This window comes from Vidua chalybeata, chromosome 5 (assembly GCF_026979565.1).
Source record: "Vidua chalybeata isolate OUT-0048 chromosome 5, bVidCha1 merged haplotype, whole genome shotgun sequence".
NCBI classification, from domain to species: Eukaryota; Metazoa; Chordata; class Aves; order Passeriformes; family Viduidae; genus Vidua; species Vidua chalybeata.
Genome location: NC_071534.1, coordinates 48,417,403 through 48,437,968, shown reverse-complemented (window position 1 = coordinate 48,437,968; position 20,566 = coordinate 48,417,403). Strand labels below are relative to the sequence as shown.

Sequence of the window (20,566 nt, the reverse complement as noted above, 5' to 3'; positions counted from 1 at the left end):
TTTAGGAGGCGCATTCGTGGGAGATACAAAAGATATGGCCTTTTGTCACTGATTGGTATCTTGACTTTTTTTTTTTTTAAGGAAAAATATGTTCAGCATGATCTTCAATTTAGTGAGTGTTGATAATATATTTAATGAAAAGACAATTTAGAATGAAAAAAGGGTCTCAATTCCTCCCATTTGAAATCTGCAACTAGCAGAGTATAGCTTATTTTTCCTCTAGCATTTGCAACATGGCATCTTTACCTGCTGTGTATTGGTAGAAGCACAAAAATCCACTGGCAGTTACATTTTACTTAATCTCCAGAAATTCAGAGGACGGAAACCGAGCAGTCACAGTGCTGGATCATATACAGGTAATTATTGCTGCTTGAGGCTGGCAATGATTACAGAGGACAAGAACAGCTCTGCCTGTAGGCAGGAAGGAATTGAGCAAGCCATGGAAGCAGGTAGCATCTAAATGGCATGTCATTTACTCATTTCACAGCTAGATTTGGCTCCCAAGCCAAATCTTGTTAAGCCTCTGCAAAATCAAGAACCAAAATATCCTTTCGCCTCGTCTGATGCAATACTTTTCTCCTTTCTTGCTTGTCTTCCTTTCTACCCCCATCCAGTGTACCATTGCTTAGAAAACCTCCCTCATAGAGCTTCTTCTTCTTACCATCTCCACAGATGAAGGTCCCTATGAGCTTGTCTTTACATTGAGGCTACAGAACAATTGTGTCTTACAAGTTGGCTTCATCATATCCTACTTTCTTCCCTCCTTTGCTCTAAAGTTTTGCTTGATCTGTTCTTGCTGGGTCACAGCCTTCTTTCTTCTGCACCCAGCAGTCATTCTTCAGATCCAAATACCTTTTTCACAGCATCCTTTAATTCAGTTTATCCTGTCTCCCCTTTTAGTAGTGATATAATCACTGTACCACATTGCGTTTAAGTTAGCCTTGTCTATGACCCTGAGTGAATCTGTTAAGGAGAAAGAGAGTTTGGAAAGGAATAATCATGATGGCCATTTCTCAAGTCTTCTCAAGTCTCCTGACTGCAAAAGTGACATTTCCTAGCAAGCCCTTGTCTTTGAAATAATTTTGTTCAGTTAGAAGGATCTGACAGACCCTGCAGCATGTCTCAGGCCCTCTGTGGGCAGGTGATGGGTCCAGGAGAGAGAATGAAACTTGCCACTAGTACAGAGCCGAGGGTTGCCCAACAACTGAAAACAAAGCTTAGTGTTAATTGTTGTTGCCAATGGCATATCTTGCATTGAACTGGGATGCTCATATTTACTACCTGAAATAATTTCAAGAAGAAATTTTATGGAACGTCATATCATAGAATTTGGGTTGGAAGGGTCCTTAAACATAATCTAGTTCCAACCCACTGTCCCACCTTCCACTAGATCAGGATGCTCAAAGCCCTCTTCAATTTAGCCTTGAACACTGCCAGGAAATGGGGCATCCACAACTTCTTTTGGCAACCTCTTCCAGTGCCTGACCACCCTCACAGTAAAGAATTTCTTCTTAATATCTAATCTAATCACTAATTTTATTGATTTCACAGTAGGCCTTTCTTCCAACTGGGTGAATTCTACATTATATCTATGCTTTTATATAATTTTTTTTAGTTCAGGCTCCTTCTGATTGTGAAGAACACAGAAGGGCAAGGCAATGAAGTCACCTGGTTGAGATTTTCTTCCTTCTCACACCTGCTACTGTTGGTAAGCACAATATAAAATTACTTTCTCTGTTATAAATTATTGCTGGCTGGTAGCCTACTTATTATCTCTTACCATGCAGCTCTGAATTTACTGTACAGACAAGAGTGGTTGGACAGCCTTAGCTGAGACTGTCACAGATGTAGGAGTGAGGTGGGTGCCTGCAGCCCAGGAAATACTGGCATTTCTCACATTTGTCATAGGCCACCCACTTGTTGAGAACAAGTTGTGTTTGTACTCCAAGCACCAGTGGATACCTGCAGTCCCATTATATCCCTGTACATATCCCTGGCCCCATTTACTACCTATCGTATTACTCATTCCCTGATGGTTTCTTTCATTACACTTGTCCTGTGATCTCCACCACAGGACTGCCTGTAGTGATGTAGCAAACCCATCAGCTGCATTGAAAACCCACTGTTATCTATGACCTTGGAACCTCTTTTACTGGGTATGTTACTTTGTTGGTAACTTTCGTGATTCCTAGAACAATAATCTTTGGTTGTGACAGTGCCCGATTGCATCTGCTACTGCCCTGTTTCTCAGTGTTGTCATCACCTGTGTTTTGACACCAGGCACTGGGTTACCACTTTCTGTCAGCAGCTACAACCTGGGTAGCAACTTTACTATGTCTGAAAGGACCTTACCAGGAGGGTGAAGTATCAGGTAGCTGGATTTATTCCTTGGGAAATAATATACCGGCACACTCCCCCCTTCATTTACATTCAGGTGGAGTAACTCTGGCCACATCAGATGCTGGTAGGACTGCAAGGCACACTGTTTCCAGCTGAAAGAGCTAGCTAAGGAGAGGTAGACAAGTTCTTAAAGGGAAGATGATGGCTCACTAAGTTTAGTAATAAACTGGCAAAAGACACATACTAATTGCTGATTAACAAATTCTGTTGCACCCAGAGAATCAGTCTTGTAGAAACATTTTCCTTGCACCAAAGCCTTGCAATAGGAGCAGCACTTCAATTCTTCATGAGCATATGGCATTTATTTTCTTAGCAGCATCTCTCAGGTCTAGCCTTTCACAATTGAGCTGGCTCCTGGCACCAAGGTCAGCTAAAGAACCTTTCATACTCAGTACACGCCTACAGGAACTTTAAACAGGCTCTTGAATGACTCACACTTTTCTGATACTATACAAGTCATTCTGGCTAGATGGTGGAGGAGATCAGTCCCTACACACATATGGAAAGTGCTTGCATGGATATTACACCAGGTACCATCCAGTTTTCACCAGGTGAGATGCACCTCAGAGCTTGTTAGCTGATTGATCATTGATTCCTTTCCCTTTCCATAGAAAAAAGGTAGGAAAGCAGCATATTAAGTGCTTCCTAGCACAAAAATGCACAGGGTGGTGCATTTCAACTCCTCAGTTTTAACTGGCACCTACTGAAAAACAAATTGCCTGTTGTTGGCACAATATCCTAGATTACAATGATCCCTGGAAAAGTTCACAGCAGCCCATCTTTTCATGCCAAGGTGCTCTCAGTTCAGAATCCATGTGCTGGCTGGTCCACATTATTAGGATACAGATGGTCTCTTTTTTTGTACACTTCCAGTACCTGCTTAGTCCGTAGAGAAGGATAACATCAGGCACACATACCTAGCAGTGGCTGGTTGGTCAGTTTTATCTCTTTGGGTTTTAAAGTTCCTAATAGCTGATGAAAATAATACTAGAGAATATTATTACAATCAAGATCAGATTCTAGCAAAAGGAAATCCAAGTACCAGCTTAACATCATGATAGCCTGCAGTATCATCAGGGCTGACATGAACAATATGCAGAGAAAAACAAGCATCACAAAATAAGCAGAAAGCAAAAAGCAGGATGTAAGAAATTGCTTAGAGTATTGGATTTCATGTAGAAATTGAAGTTGCAGTATTTAATCTTTAATCAAACAGCTACAGTCTGGGGACACTCTTCAAATACCTAAAATATGTTGCAAAGAGAATGGGGAAAAGCCTTTATGCCCACAGCTAAGATAAAAAAGGTCAAGATCTGGCAGATTTATCTTTTCCTACTATCTACCTTAATATTAGTAATACCAAAACCTACTTGAACTTGGAGAGGAAGGATGGTCTTTAGCAATTTATTTCAAAGCAGACAAGTCTGTCCTGCCACAGATAGTCAAGATGCAGCTGATGGTGTCACGCTGGAAGGAAAAAAACCCCAAGCTTTCGCATTCCATTCAATGATTTCTAACACCACTATTTTTCAGAAACCTTCCAACTGAATATTCAGCTTTGGAATCTGTAATCAAAACTGCTTTTTGGCTAATCATTTTTGCTACCTATTGTTCCTGTTGTTAAAGACTTGCAAAGCTTACCAGTTTTACAGCATCAGAAAGCTGGTTTGACAATCACGTGTCATGTAAAAGGAAAGAATAAAGCAGATTTTTCTTCCTCCTACTTAGTTTAAAACTGCTAATGGCTCCTGAAAGCTCTGATTTCTACTCCAGACAGCAAAGTTGAAAATGTATATATTTTTAAAATCTGTTCCTATTTTAAATATTATTTAGTAATTACCTTGCTTCTTTTCCAAGTCTGTTTCCCTACTTTCCAAAGTATGTGGAAGTTATTACTGCATGGTTAGACCCAGGTCATTGTCCAAATAACAGGTTATTAACAGAAGGGCCACCAGGGGATTAGGGGCAGCAGTCTTAGTTGTGCCTGGCTTAAGACTGTGACTGTGCCAGGACAGGGATAACAGCTCAGTCAACACTTGCAGCACGTGTGGGCCGACCAGACAGATGAGCAGCAGAGGCTGCAGCTCACAGGCACTGTACAGTGCAGACGCTGGCTGTGAGTGCTGTGCCAGCCTCCATCAAACCTGTGCTCCTGCAGCACAACATTACTTGAACTGACCCTTTCCTCAGAGCTGCAGCATCAGGCTCCCTGTCACAGGCTGAGCAGGAACTGTGGTGGAATGGAAACACATGGCACCTTTATTTTTTAAAGAAAATAATAATTGAGAGTAGCCTTGTACCTTTTATCATCTTACTGACACATCTTTTGTAACAACTGGATGTGCTGCCTCACCTGGGAAAAGGCAGCATGGCAGCATTCCAAATCCCAGGGCTAATCTGTGGGCCCCTTGCTGCACAGTTCAGTCTTCTGGCACCTTCACAGCACAGCAACAACTTGAATGTTTTTGCCTTTGGGCATCTAACTTTTAGTACCCAGCCTTTGCAACAGATGCAACACCACCACTCACCACCCTAGCAAGCTGGCACAGCGGGCAGGGAGGCTGCTGGAGCAGGCACATAGAAACACTTTCCATCCACAGCAGTCCAAGAGAATGAAAACTAAGTATTTGTCCTGCAGTCAAGAGCTTGTGGCTGCAATTTTCAATTATGTTCATAAACACTTAAATTGCAAAAGACGAGATAGCCTCATTTTCTTTTAGCTAGTTGTAAGAACATTTGTTCCAGGGAAGCTGAGTCCCTTCTTTACCTCAGGAGACTAAAACTCAGTTCTCTGTGTTTGAAGAAAGTACCTTAGGTGTCAGATACACCACAAGCACACTGCTACACTGTAAGGGACAAGGTTTCTGGGGGCAATTTTCCTTCCTAAGAAAGAGATAGTGAGGATGTCTTTCTGAACCCCTCTTTACAATGCTGCTTGTCATTCACAGTGGTGTGGCAAAGCTGCAGCTCAGCCTTCTGTATTGTTATTTTTAAGTAAATTCTGAAATAATCTTGAAGGGTAACTTAAACTGAGTGGCATACTGGGAAGCTACTTACTAAAGGAAGTAAGTCTCATTTCTTTCACTAATGCCTAGAACAGCTGTACTCTGTGTACACTTGAAATTGAAAATTATTAAGCACATTTAAAGGCAAAACTGAAATTACTACAAATCATTATGGACATATGGCGGTATCCTCCCAAACCATCCAACCAACTACAATATACCTACTTTAGTAGGTATATTTACAACCCATAAGCTAGAAGTTGTTTCTGATCTGATGTTATTTCAAACTGCAGCTAGTCAGACAAAAAAGTCCCTACATACTCCTCTTGACTGAAGAGGAACAAACCTGACAGATTTTCCCCTGCACAACTTTACTGATTTGCAAAGAAAAGATGCACAGCAAAGTCTAAATGTATCCTTTAAGACAATGATTATCACTCCGACCCTTTTTTCTGATGAGCACATGACTAACATCATGCTGGGCAATACCTGTTACAGGTAAGAAAGTCACAGTAGCAGAGGAAAATATTGCTAATAAGGGAACCTACCAAGTATTAAACATTCATTTTCACAGAAGGAATAAAGTGCATATTCACAGTTCCTTTCTTTTAGCTGTAGAAGAAAAAAAATTGACCTTTTTGGTTAAAATTTGATGCAAATCTTCCCCTTAAAAAAAAAAAAAAAAAAAGTTCAGAGTTGACACTGTCACACAAAAATTGACACTTCAAGGTTATGAACAAACTAAGTTTAATCTAAACCTAGTTTACAATTGTATCAGATGAAGAACAGTTTCAGTCTTTCCAGTCAACAAATGCAGCAGAAGCTATGTCTGTGTCAGCAAGTAATTCAATATTATAGGAGTGAATCCACAGAACTGAACAGTTGATGAAACTTCTATACCTACAGTATTTACAGTCTGGAAATGTGAGACCCACTTTTGTCTGAAGCTCCAGACATCCTCAGCACAGGTAGTTGTGGGTAGGTAGGTGATGGTTTCAACTGCTATGGATTCAGGTCACCATTCAGAGCTGGAAGGCACCTGGTGCACACCCAGAGCCCAGGTCCCAGTTCTGAGTTCTCAAAAAGGAAGTGAACTCAAGAGCACCAAAATGGCTTTGACAGCCAAACCAGTCTGTGAGATGAGGGGATGAGAGAGGGATTTCCAAACTGCGCAAACTACATTGCTGCCACAGAAATGTCTGGAGACGTCTCCTAAAGAGAACATATCTGTCAGGATGTTCAGCCTCACACAATGCTTTTAGCCCTGGCTGAATCACCATTTCCTAATGAACTGTGTTGCAATGTTCCCAGTGGAACCAGATGGCAGAATTGTTATCAGCATGTAGAGCAGTAAGCAGCAGTAGTGATGTAATCAAAATTACAATGATTTTAAAGTTTCATTCTACCCACAGTGTGAATTTTAAGACAGACATACAAAACCAGGCTGCTCAGGAGAACCTGAAAGCAGAACTACCACTCCTGTTGCAGATGTTTGCAAAAAACCAGCTGCTTACTTGCAGAAGTTAAAAGTCCTTAATATAAAGGGGTACTAAGATACATAAGATGTAATACACTTCAAAAACACAAGCATTTTACAAGTCCATTTTACAAGCCATAATGTCTATTACATCAAGATTCAACAATACAAAGCTTGTCTTTATATTTAAAAATAGAATATAAACAAATAGTAGTTCACATTAAGACAATTGCCACAGCAAAAATTCTCAGAGAAAAGTGCTTTACCTACAGAATATACCCTAAAACCTACCAAGCAAGCTCTAAAATTCTCCAATTTAGAAGTGGTAGGGATAGAAACAAAAAAAAAAAAAAAAAAAAAAGTGCAAGTGACATCCAAAAACTGACATCCTTTGCTAGAAACCAAGAACTCCAATTGTGCCATGTGCTTCAGCTGATAGGCAGGTCAGCTTCATCTGAGGAGTCATTACCCCTGAATATGATATAGCACACCATTTTGAAAATGTAACAGAATAGTTGATTTACTTACAAATGGCTTTATTGAAGCTATAACTTAATAAATTTGATATTCAGGGTGTAAAGTTGTCTCACAGGCTAAAAATTAACACAAGAAAAAACATAAGGAACACAGATTTACTTATGTTATAAGTGGTAAAGATGTTATAACTGGTAGAATTGAACCTGAAGGAAGCAATTCTTTCAAGATAAAAAATTAAGACTATCACAGGACTGAACAAACAGAGAGGGAAATACAGTAATAGAGTACTTCACAGTAAAATACCTCTTTATTTGCAATATATTTAAAACTAGCTCTTTATTTCAGGTAAGAAAAATAGCATTCTGACTTTTAGTCAGTGCTGATTCTGGTAATTTGCAACATTCTAAACAGCTAGAAAAGTTATTTGCACAATGTTGCCCATTAACAATTCCCCTAACTGTCCATTCACTGCCTTTTTTTACCTTGTTCTTAAATATGTTGGAAGAAATTCTTCAATAGTGTTTGTATTTAGATCTTGATTAAGACTGACAGACTGACTTGACAGTGACTCAGCATTTGTTATTATCTCACATGCAGGTTTCATGAGCCAATTTGAAAAGAATAACATGGTTCAGGAGCTGAACTATAAAGACAATCAAGAGGGCAACTATCCAGGAAGACTGTGGTAGAACAAATTCATCTACTATACAGTTTAGTACTGTAAAGTAGCAGCAGTTTCAGGAACTTCTATACCTCTGTGTAAGAGAGCACTGAAGAACAGAATACTGGGATATTGCTATTAAAATTCAAACAACAAATTACTTCATATGTACACTTTTATACTCAGTACAAGTCTAGACTCTCTTGCTATGCTGTAACTTGAAAGTTTTAGGTCATTAGGTCATGCTGTAAACAAAGACATAAAACATTTGTGTAAGCTTTACTGGTTTAGGAGTGTGTATAAACACCTGCCTTCTAAAAAATAAAAAAGCTGTTTAATTTTAATTTATGAGCATTTAAGTAGGTAGCATATTGTAAAACAAGTTTTTATCCAATTAAAAATGAAATCTATGCATTTCATGGAAGTGTTATACAGCATTTGTAACAAAGTCTGTGTTTTTAGATAACTGACATCCATTTTCAATATGAGATAGTGAGAAAGAATTCTCCAAACAAATGTATTCATTTTTGGTCTTGGAATCTCTTCTATCTTCTGTAGCCAATATGAAGCTAAAATACACCGGTTTAAAGTAGACTTCCGTATGCAGAATTTTTTTTAATGCAGATGAAAACAATAATGATGTTACAATCCCTAAATATACAAGTTTGTGGTTGTTCCAAGCAGAATTTTGAAAACATTTAGAAACACCAAAAATAGGCTATATCAGGAAGCAATCTGATACTCAAATAAATAGAAAATTTGCGTTTTAATGTCACATTGATTTTTAGTACATTTCAATCCAAGAAAAAATAAACAGACATAGTAATGAGTACAAGATTATATATATTACAATATGCCTTGTTATAATACATTTGTAGCTTTACGATAAAAAAACCTGGAAGGCAGATGGAGTTTGAACTCATAATTGTCAGAACAAAGCATTAAATGCATTTCTGGAGTAAGTACTTTTATTTAGTTTCAAAACCTTTAAACAGCTTTAGACCTTGGCCTTTTCTTTAAAAAAAAAAAAAATTAACTACCATGGGGCTAGCAAGTATGTCTTCTAAGTTTAAATGACACAGAAAATGCTTTTCCCAATTTTACATACAATGAAAGGACTGATGATTTCAAAAACAGCATCTATGGCAAACTCCACTTTGACTTTGACCTAGAAATGCATGTTACTGATCTCCACAAGGAATCCAGCAAATTTTGCAAGTTGTCCATTTCACATGAAAGCAAGAGGAAGGGTTATCATATGCAAAAATATTTTTTCCAACTGTTCTTAATGTGTAATTGAAAACTAAAGGCATGGTCTCTTCATTATAAAAAAATAAAGGTACAACGGAAACTCTAAATGAAGATATTCAGCTATAGTGAAGTTGCAACCCTCTGAAAGGAAGGAAAAAGAAAAGAAGTCAATTAGCTAAGCTTTGTGCTCTAACCAAACTACTTACAGTGATTTTCAATGGCAAAAGCCCATGCTGACTGGGTGATTTGACAGTTCCAAATATTTTTTTGTAATAATTTTTATTTGTATACAAGGACACTAAAATGATCCAGTCATGCAATGTTCACTTTAAGCACTCTGCATCTCTTTTCCAATTTTATAGCTAAGGATCTTGTTCCAGTCAATCTTGGTGCGGGTAACTGGCAACTGTCGACGTAAGGCCTTGAAAGTAGTGTCCGACATAGTCTGATAGTTCTCACTGATAGCAGTCTGTCAAACACAAAGTCATACAAAACAGAGACATGAAAAACACAACTAGGATGCCACAAACATTCTATGACTCAGTGGCCTGCTACTTCCTAAATGGGCTTAATAAAAACATGCTGAATTGAAATAGTATTTAATGAAGAAAAGCTGCTAGATATAGATTGAGACTACGTGAAAAAAATTAGTGAGACATATAATAAACCTGGCCATAGCCAAGGTGTTTCAGCAAGCCACAGTGTGGTTAATCAGCAGCATGAACAAAGTGCTGATCAGACATTAATTCCAGACAGAAAAGTCTTCCACTGTTTTTCCTGTGGGGATGCTGAAGTCAGTCAACAACATTACTTGAACTTGAATATAATGCATACTATAGATACTTCAAAACTTTTTATTAAAGAGTATTTCTTTCAAACTGACAACACAGTGTCTGAAATTTACCTTATATTCAAGGCCCGATGAACATGTATCCCACGTCTGCAGAGGGTATCTACAACAGTCACACTTTTCTAACTTTGAAATTACTAATTGAAAGAGGTAATGCCTATAGTCATATTTAGCAAAGCTAATATCAGAGTAGCCTCTGAACAGTATCTGTACAAAAATTCCACTTAGGGAATGCACTAATGCTTTATAACATTAGAATTGCTGACACTTAAGCATGCAAGAACTTTTCTGCCCTCAAAAGATTAGTTCTGTTGTAATGTTAGGCAGGTGAGCACAATCACCAGAAGGTGTGAAAATGCAAGACAGAATTAGCAACATGTAATCTATTTATACGGAACTGCATTACCTTGCTCGTTATAGAATACTAGCTTTGGTTAAGTATATGGTAATGCTATAAATATGAGTAAGAATACAGTATTTGTTTCAACATACCTGATATTCATTTTCTGCAGCCTCCACAATTTTTATAAATTCCTTCGCTGTCTGGGCTTCATTCTAGGAAAAAAACATTTGAATTAGGTCTGATGTAGGACCAGTTGGATTGTGCTTTTCCTATAGTTATGAGTCATGTCAGGTAGACTCGATGAGAACACTTGACCATTCAGTGGCTAAACCAAAACTGAGCATTCATCCAAAAGGCATATCCCATATGATGATGATGTTATAAAAATAAAATCAAAGTGCAACAAGTATAAGGAATGCCAAGATGGTCGTTAACATATTTTGATTAAGAATTCTATGGTGTGAAAAAAGACATACAGAACAGCATTTGGAAAAATTACAGTGCCCACTCAAGTCTCTAAAAACATGCGAAGTATGGATAACAACATTATCAATGCTACATTTCCAGTACAAATTCAAGAAAACGTCAAGAGCATCTAACCCACAAGTTATAGTAGAATATAGAAGAAGAAACCAAGAAACCAAAACAGATTTGTTTACCACTAAACATTCTGAATCTGGAGACTAAGCTGAGGAAAACACCAGACTTTATGTATCTGGTATTCCAAAATCATCCCCAAATACATCTTGCAAAAATGAGGGTGCAAATTTCATCAAGACTGATAAGGATGAGGTCAGAAAAGAAACTGTTTAAGGATGCAAGTGTGTTTTTTTATTAAAGATAAAATATGCCCCATCAGTCAATCTGGAGGTGTATTTGCTGAAGTGCTGAAGCCTCCAGCAGGAAGTGAGGGTTCATGAATTTCCCAACTTCCAATTAGCATTGGAGACATTCCTAAGAGTGCTTTTGCAGAAGCTGTTGAAAGTTAGAAGCGTTGTTGTCCCATGTAATCCCTCATTCCTGCAAAAGCAAAGACTTGGAGAAAACTCTGACAACATCAAACATAACTGGTTCCAAGTTTCAGTGAAACTGCACCTAACAGCTGTGAAAGTGCTCTTGGAAACTGCAGGAAGAGGCAGAGAGAAAGCAGATGAACAAATGAAAAGTTTTTGACTTTTCAGTGAACTGAGAAAATGCTCTCAAAGACTCTGTTAATGAAAGGAAAAATTCAGAGGTATGGCGTCTTATTTGTCTCAGAGGAAAACAAGGGATAAGAAAATAACCTTCAGTAGAATTATTCACAGCTCTAGCAACAAGACAACTTTTCAGTCATTTATTTCTGTTGTTTTTAAATGGGTTCTCTTACAAACAACAAAAAAGAGAAGTCATTGAGGGTCCTTTTAATCTACCTACCATTACTTCTGTGTGAAATATGATCTTGTACAGCCTCTGCCCTCTATGAAGCTCACAGCCAAGGTTAAAAATTGGTAACCACCAGCATACTTGCTTTTGTTTTAGCTAAGTTATGTTAAAGATGTTCTCCTACTCATCGGTCTGCTGCTGCTTCACCGAATTGCAAAACAGGATTAAGTTTCTTCCCAGCAGTAAGTGAGGCAAAACCTATTGACAGGAGAACTGCATCCACATAACCTTCCCTGAAGCAACTCTTATTTGAATGAAACACTAAATAGATCCCTTTGCTCCAGGGAGTCAGAAGTAATTTTATATCTACAGCTCCAGAAGTGTTATCAGTTGGCACCACATTCCCCCATTTTTTCTGGTGCTATTGCAACTAAAAAGCCAACAAGCCTTGCTTTATATTAACAAACAATGCTCTTTATTGATGAATTGAGCTATTGAGCCAAATTGGCCACTGCTAGTCATTATCATTAAAATACTTCTACTGTTCACTTTTACAATTTCTCTTTGTCAGCTTAACCTCACTGTCTTAAATTTTATTAAAAAGCACTCCAACAGAAAATCTTGCCATTTACAAACGCCATTATAGACATTTCAGAAGTAGTAACTGTTTATGAACATTATCAATCCTTAAAAGACACATCTGGTACTATTTCCAAACAATTTTTATTTTTATTGTTTACTCCCCATTACTATAATAATCCATTTGGCAAGAAGTTGAAAAAAATTATGCTTTAAATAAGAAGTGTGTTATGATTCTCAAGTTGAACCATCTCTGAAAGGGCTTTTTGTACACAGCAAGACACTGACAGCACCAGTTACAGACAGAGAAAATGAAGAGAGAATACCCACTACTGCTTCTCAACTGGTACCATTTGTTTACTATTTTAGCATACTGATCTTCCAGTGAGCAAAGGAGGCCATCTCCTAGATTGTACTACTAAAGTCAGTTGTTTTAACTCAAATCTCCTTCATATTCAAAAATTAATTCTACAGGTCATTGCAAAATTAATTCTATAGGTCCTTCTGCAGACTGACGTTTATATACAACAGAAGTGCAGAAAGACTGACAACAAGCTAATGAAAGCTTTAAAGTCAAAGTTAATGTAGCTTATATAAGCCACATGCAAGCATACATTCTTTTTTTAAACTTTTTTTTTAAACGCTAGCTACATGTTAGGTAGAAGTAGTAAATGTTACATATAAAATATCTGTAAATTTGAACATTAATTTCCATACATGTAGAAGAACAAACTTTTCAAAACTGAGCTTTTCTTGCTTTTATTTTTAAATTAAAAAGTCACTTCAATATACCCACTAAGGCCCTTAAAGGTCACTTACAGACACTGTTAGAGAATCTTGTATGTCTTTATGGCTCACCAGCTGAACATTACCATCTTCATAATAGTGAACCTACAGAAAATTAAACAAAGAACCTCATATCAAGTTTTACAAATCAACAACATGCAGGAAAATCAAAGTGTTGTGTTATTTATCATAGTAAGAGACCCATACAAATCAGTCAAAACCACATACAGAATGTTACAGAACAAAAGCAAATAGAAAACCAAAACAATGTAGAATTTACTGGTTTTGAGCGGAAATAGTGAAGAGGCTAGTCTGGAAACATAATTTGAGTTGACATGCCTTAAGCAGTATTTCAAGCAAAGAAGTTTAGGTTTTGGTTAACATCATGAAGATAACAACACCTTATTTATGTGACCTTACTAGAAACTCTTGAAATTAACAGACTAGACCATTCTCAATGGTGAAGATATAGTTAAAATTCTAATAGTTTTGGGAAGATATCAGGATACTGGGAAGATTTTCTGCTTCCCCAAATTGTCCCTGTTTTCTAGGGTGTCCCTGTTTTCTAGGGACAGTGCAATGTTAAGCTTCTCTTTCTAGCTCTGTCTGGGTTTGATATTTCCCTCTATTAGATATGTCTCATAACAAATGCTGGTATTTATCTAGACAAAGCAGTTCCCAATGTTAGATAGCAAAGCAGAATGAAATTATTTATGCTTGAAATGCTGTATCTACAGGACAGCTTCCTTGATTATTTTGCAGAACACTAAATCTCTATCCAAGCTAACTTTAGTACTTTTTAATACAGTTGGGGCAGATATGAAGACTTAGTTCCTAATAAAACTGTTGGAAAACTTAAAAATCAGGAAGCCTATATAGAACAACATGTGATCATTAACAATAATTGATACACAAGCTATGCAGGTCATTGACATTTAAACAAGCAGCTTTGAAGATTTTTTACAAGTTTGATAAAGTCATGATAGTCAACATAGCTGATGTTATGAGAAAAATGAAGACATTTGTGTCTCACCTTATTAGACAACATAACACAGTTTTGAGATTAATACAAAATAGCATAATTTCCTATGCATTATGATCATGTATGCAAAAGACCCTGAACTTTATAAATAACAGAAAAACCAAGACACACAGTAAGACACACATAAGGAAAGGTCTCCTATATGAATCAAACATTATTTCCTATGATCCATCTTAAATGATTATTTTGCTTATTGTCAAATACTTGTTTTGGAACATAAGGTATTAACCTAACCACAAAAGAAGTTTCTTTTCAAATCAAACATTGCTGGGTAAAACCTCTGCCAGTCTTTTTCAATTAATTTCCTAAAAGATAAGAAGTGCTTACTCAGTGCACAATTCTAAGAACTCCCAATGAAGCAGCAGAACCCAAAGAAATTTAAGTGCTCCCCCTTGTCCATCATGATTCACTGCAGAGAGCCCAAACCTCCCCTGTGGTCTGAGGCCAACACCAGTACAAACATCTTATCTGTGTAACTGAGTCATATTCTCGGCTAACACTCAGACCTGAAAGTTTAGCAGAGATGGAGAGTCAAATCTAATTCTGAGATGTGTCTTAAACAAAATACAAGAAGTAACTGTTCTGTACTATACCTCACTGCTGACATCCTTCTAGAATGCTAGGTCTGGGTTCAGAAGACTACAAGAAGGAGGATGTTTATGAACAGAACCTCTTGGAAAGGTTAACTAAGGAGGGATGAGAATAACAAATTATCTAAAAGATAAAAGTAGTAACCAGTACACTTATCATTGTTTTCCATGCACAGTTGGAGCATGTTAAATGCCACAGGGACTTAGTTTGAGTAAAAGGCTCTGCCTTTGCTTTTCCACTTACATGTAATTAAAGAAAATTAAACAGAAGAGATTGCGACAATTGAGAATCTCCTACATCAGAATTAACCAAATTTACAAAAAAAGGAAGAAACTGTGGAAGTGATCTTAAAAAACTGGAGATATCTGAAGATAGCAGGTGATGCTGCAATTTCTCCTAACTTTTATTAATGAAAGGTCTTATCAGAAATAGTGCAATAGTGTATTGCTGTCAAAGATGTTGCAAACAACACTGAAATTTTAGTACTCTAAAATTATACTAATGCTGTAGAGGCTTCACTTTCTAGAAAAATATTTTGCTCCTTAAATAGAAAAAATTAAAGTGCTTTTTTTGTTTGTTTGTTTTGTGAGGTGAAGACAGAGCATTCCCACATACACTGAAGAAATTGTACACCATTTCTAAAAATTTAAAACTGAGTTCAAAATTCCTTGGTGAAACAAGTAGTTACTACACAAGCAAGAAAGTAGAACTTTTCATCACTCTCCAGAACACAGACTTTAATGAATATAAGTAACGACTTGATTAATTATGTGAAATAGTACAAAAAGACAAAATCATCTGATGCCCAAATGGAAATGCTGAACCTGAATGAATTCCTCGTTCAGACTATTATTTTGGCTGCTCCCCTAACCTTTCCAAGAGTTAGGTGGACACCTGCTTCCTTGTTCTGGAAAACCTCTTAAGACATTAACCAAAAGTGCATGCTGCAAGTTGGATTTAAGTGATAAAGTCTTAAAAAGCCTAGAAGTTACTTAAAGTGTTGCTTACCATGACTGTTGTGATCTGACAACATAATAATGGGTGTTCACATTTTGACTATCATTCCAAATGTTGGCACCAGCATGGGAAAACAAATTCAGGGTCCCCTTGCTTGCGTGAATCTAAACACAGCTATCACATCCTAAAATAACATCCTAGCCTCAGGCTAGAAAAACATTCCTTTGCATCTTCCTTCTGCAGTCATCACTGAGCAGTAAGGACAAGCAAAACTCATGGGGGCACAAAAGCAGCAAGAAAAAGAAACTTGACTCTGTCATGTTAAAAAAAAAACAAAACAAGGTACTACACAGAAAGTCAGACTGCACTGTTTCTAGTCCCTGATTCCAGGACTGTTTCAATAAACTGCTGCAATGGACGTGTACACATTCCAGGGAACCAATCCAGGAAGTAGAGTCTTCCTGCCTACCACATGACAGTCAGACTTCCTTTGGTCTCAGAACTTCTGCCTGCTTGGAATTCCTCCTTTCTGAATGCTCTAAAGCCAACAGAAAAGCCAAATTCTGAATGAAAAATACACAGATTCAAAAAATTTCTAATAGTGGAATTGGTGAAACAAAAGGTTTCCACCTTTCTGAACAATATAATAACATTTAAAAAAACCCCACTATCAGTTAAGACGAAAAAATATTCTACTTCAGAACAGGCCTACCCTCAGGAAGGGCTTGTCTCACTGTGAATTCAACAGGAAACCGAAGAAATACATGCCTAGCTGAGGTGAATACACCTTCCTAAGTCCTCTGAATCGTTACATTAAACACATATTTCATGTTTTTAAGGATTAGATAAATATGCAAATTAAGTCACTAACACTTAAGTGAATGAGCATTGCTGCCTTGCTTATTGTGTCCCCATTTTCCCTTAACATACTTGACACACTGGCCTGAGTCTCCCTTGATAATGACTGGAGACTTTATGGCTCAGGACACAGTTTGAGATAAGCATACCTGAATTTTCAAGATGCCAGCCACTTGAGTGGTTGAAGGGGTGATTGTAAACTTCCATTCTGACCTCCAACGGCCATTCCTTAAAAAAACAGTAAAACAGAAACTGGATGTCACCCCATTGGTTATGAAAAAAATCCCAACATACAACTGATAGTCAAAGGAAACCAGAGAATGAAATTTGCAGTGCAACTACACATGCAGGAAATCTTCCCCTAAAGATTCAGTATCATAATCAATCATGAACAGAACAGAACTGTTTCCCAAAATATTTAACCTCAGTTTTCGATGTGGACCAAGGAGGTTTATTATTAAGGACCTTTTAACAGGAAGACTTAACTTCTGAAAATACCTAAAGCCTCCAATGTTTTTTCTCTCTTGTAGTATTAGTTAGGCACACACAGTCAGTATTTTGTTTCTAAGACCTGGATGTTTTGCTAGACCAGCCAAAGTCACACTTCAGCTAAAGCTATCAAAAGCTTGAATCAAAGGAACATTAAAGTAACAAGACTTTCTGCAGTATTTAACTGTAACTAGGTCTTTAGCTCTTCTAGCACTTCCCTGCCAGGACAACTATTTCCTTGCAGTTTCCTTCCACAAATTCAGAATCCTTGCCAAAATGCCTAAAGGGAGTTTCAAACACCTGGAAAACAGTATGGGGAGTAGTTTCACCTGATTTCTTTCCTGTAAATTAGACATCTTCTTATCTAGCTATGAGATTAGTGGATTAGAAGGTTAGTACTATAGAGCTGAATTAAGAAAGCACTGCAGCAGTCCATGATTTGTCTTGTGTTTGCATTTAAAGAAGGAAAGAAAGCTGATACTAGGTGTTCCAATGCTGCTAATGTTAGGTGTAGATTCCACTGCATTCAGCAAGGGGAAAGAAAGACATAAAATATTAAAATTAAGAGCTACTAACGAATCTATATAATGACACAGATAGTAACAATGGTAACTCAACTATAAAACCATTGGTTATTATTTCAGACAATAGCCAAATTATCACTGAAAATATATAGACTAAGACAATTCAGAAGCTTGTTGGCATTGCTAAGAAAACTGAAAGGGTTGCCCAACTTAGTGACACTTAGCAGCCTTATAGACTGACCCACTGATTATGAGAAAGCTTACGTGCTGGATTATACCTCGGATACAATTCTAGTTTTTGAATGCCAGGGATTCAAAGGCTAGCTAACAAATTTGTTTGCTTCTCAGCCACTCTGTGGTCCCTTGAAGTTAACATGGCCACAGTTGTTTCCACTCTGGGCTATCGTTTTTGTCCTTACGTTGCTATTAAAAAAATAAAAAAATCAAGTTTAGAAGGATTTTTCTGTAGGAAATGCTCTAAGGTAAAAACAACACCATTTCTTTATTTAGCTTGGCTGACTTAGAATGTTTTGTAAGAGATTAACTTTCCTCTTCTTTCTTTAATAAGACATCTATCCTACTACATTGATAGTACTTCAAATAACCACAAAGTATTTTTCTTTGTTATATATGGTTTTCTATCACCCAACAAACTTACTCCCATAGCAGGATGACACACTTGCAAATGCCTAAAAAGCTGGAACACCTTGGGAATAAGTATTGGCTGTGGCTTGGGCTGGATATCCAGCCATATAGCTGGATAACTGAGGAATCTGCTTAAATTGGAATTCATTCCTCCATCTCTAAATCTCCCAAAGCAATATGCATTTATTACAACTTGCTAAGAGCAAGCATTAGAGTCTGATTACCCCTGAAAAACTCTTAAAAACATATTCAATATTTACCCATAGATGCCCAATCATGACTTTTATTAAAGAAAACTTTCAAGAAAGATTTTCTCCATCTATAAAAGGTTGCTGCATATCTGTTCCTCTTCTTGAAAGACTACAAAATTAATTATTTGGAATATCAAAATTCATTCATACTTCCAAACTAAAAAGAAAACCAGTATTATTTCAGGTTACTTCTAATATTGATGTAAAACGTGCAGACTTAACTAGTCAAGTTTAACTCAGTAAGAAAAAATATTTATTAGCTATGCAAATTCAATAAAAATCAGTGTACTGGGCAAATAACTGATACATACCCATGCTGAAATTACAACAGAAATGTAATATCCACCTTCAGAATCAAAACCCAGAGGTTTCTGTACTTCCATTCATTACTGTGGGATTACTAATATAAATTGCAAGCAGATGCAAAATAGCAAGCCAAATAATGAAATACCTTTCTTCTGACAACTGCATATATAAGCTATCTTTAGGATATAACATCCTTAACCTATTTCTGATATTGTGATGTTTTATGTCAACTCTGGCCAGTTTCCTGTATGGAGCTATCCAAAGTTCACTTCAGACTGTGGAAAACATCATTCAACCAAGTCCAGGAAAAAAGAAAAGAAAGCTGCAGTTTGTAAGATTTTATTTAATCCAAAATCACCTTTATCTGCCTAACCCCAAAACTGATCACTTAAGTCCCACTGCAATGTGATTTTTAGTCACATTCTTTCTCTGAGAAATTCAAACTAGAAGGAGCTGTTCTTATTCTGTCAGTCACAAAGGAAGCAAACTAGCCAAAGCAACTGTTTTAGGGAAGACAGCCATGAGTATTGGCGTCAGTGTGATAAACAGGAAAATTAATCACGTACATCATATGCTTAATATGGAATTTTCCAAAGTTCTGTGAAGGAGATGCAGATACACAGTCTGCCATTTTACTTACCACAGAGGAAGAGATTTCTACAGTTTTGGCAGAAAAACTTGGGAGTGGGGTGAAGAGAGAAGAATGGTCCCAATCAAAATACACATCCACCTACTTCTCTGAACTAAGGATTATCAGTGTAACGGCACTTACTCAGTTTGCTGTATTTTACTGTCTGTGGATCCATACAGCAACTTACCAAAAATTTTTTGCTTGAAACTGATGGCTCTCTATGCATGCAATAATGGTTTGCTGTCCATCAATCGTTTTACCATACACCTTAATTAAGAAAAAAGAAAGAAGCAAAAACCAGAACAGTCAAAGTTTGAGTAGACCTTGCTCAAACTGCTTAGATATTTTGTTCTACTATTGTTACATAAACTAAAATTTCATTTTATAATCATTATGGTTATACATAATATTCTGTACATGAAACAACAGTATTTATTACAATGCAGAAAATATCTGAGATTTAAAAACCTGATGGCCAATCATCTTAACTAAATTTTATATATTGTGAACTTTTTTTACCACTACAGGAATTCTAAGCCTATAACAGTGACTACTGAGACAATATATATTTATTACCAGCTCGGTTTCAAACACCAGCGATTCTACCAACTATATGACAATTTAAACCTGTACAGAATAGCAAAAAGGGTGGGTTTGGTCCTCTTTTCTGCTTTATGCCCCCAAATCAAATGATACTAAAAATTATCGAACATTCAATCTGGTTTCCTTTACAGGAACAGAAACTCATCTGACTGCCTGGAAATCCAATTCAACTTGTTAATTCAGCAGCTGATTTACTTTTTCCCCCCCACTAGTTAATTTTTCTGTCACATAAAGCACAGAACAGCTATCAATAGATCAGAGTGCTGAGATTTAAATAGTCATAGGGCTTGTAACAGCAAGCAAATACTATTTTAGAACAGAGTAAGAGTTCTTATTTTAAGAAGTTATCAGAACCACCAATTCTGGTGATAAGAATACAGCACTTGGATATAAAGGGGATATGATGGAGCAAAATCAGTTTGCTTTACTAAGACAGTTTTGTCAGGAAACCAAGTCAAGGTAGACATTTCTATTTTAC

The 20,566-nt window shown here is 37.0% G+C and overlaps 1 protein-coding gene across 2 annotated transcripts in view; it reads right to left on the bottom strand.

The window, feature by feature from the left end:
* Positions 1–6,135: 6,135 nt before the first annotated feature.
* The window catches only part of CAPZA2 (capping actin protein of muscle Z-line subunit alpha 2), a 31,734-nt gene continuing 17,303 nt past the window's right edge, over positions 6,136–20,566 (bottom strand). For both annotated transcript variants that reach the window (XM_053942199.1, XM_053942198.1), the window contains 5 exons: positions 19,673–19,752; positions 16,789–16,867; positions 13,225–13,296; positions 10,614–10,676; positions 6,136–9,740 (listed from right to left, as the gene is read on the bottom strand). In XM_053942199.1, the coding sequence (XP_053798174.1) occupies positions 9,600–9,740; positions 10,614–10,676; positions 13,225–13,296; positions 16,789–16,867; positions 19,673–19,752 (435 nt within the window). In that variant the 3' untranslated portion in view covers positions 6,136–9,599. The remainder of the gene's footprint in view (positions 9,741–10,613; positions 10,677–13,224; positions 13,297–16,788; positions 16,868–19,672; positions 19,753–20,566) is intronic.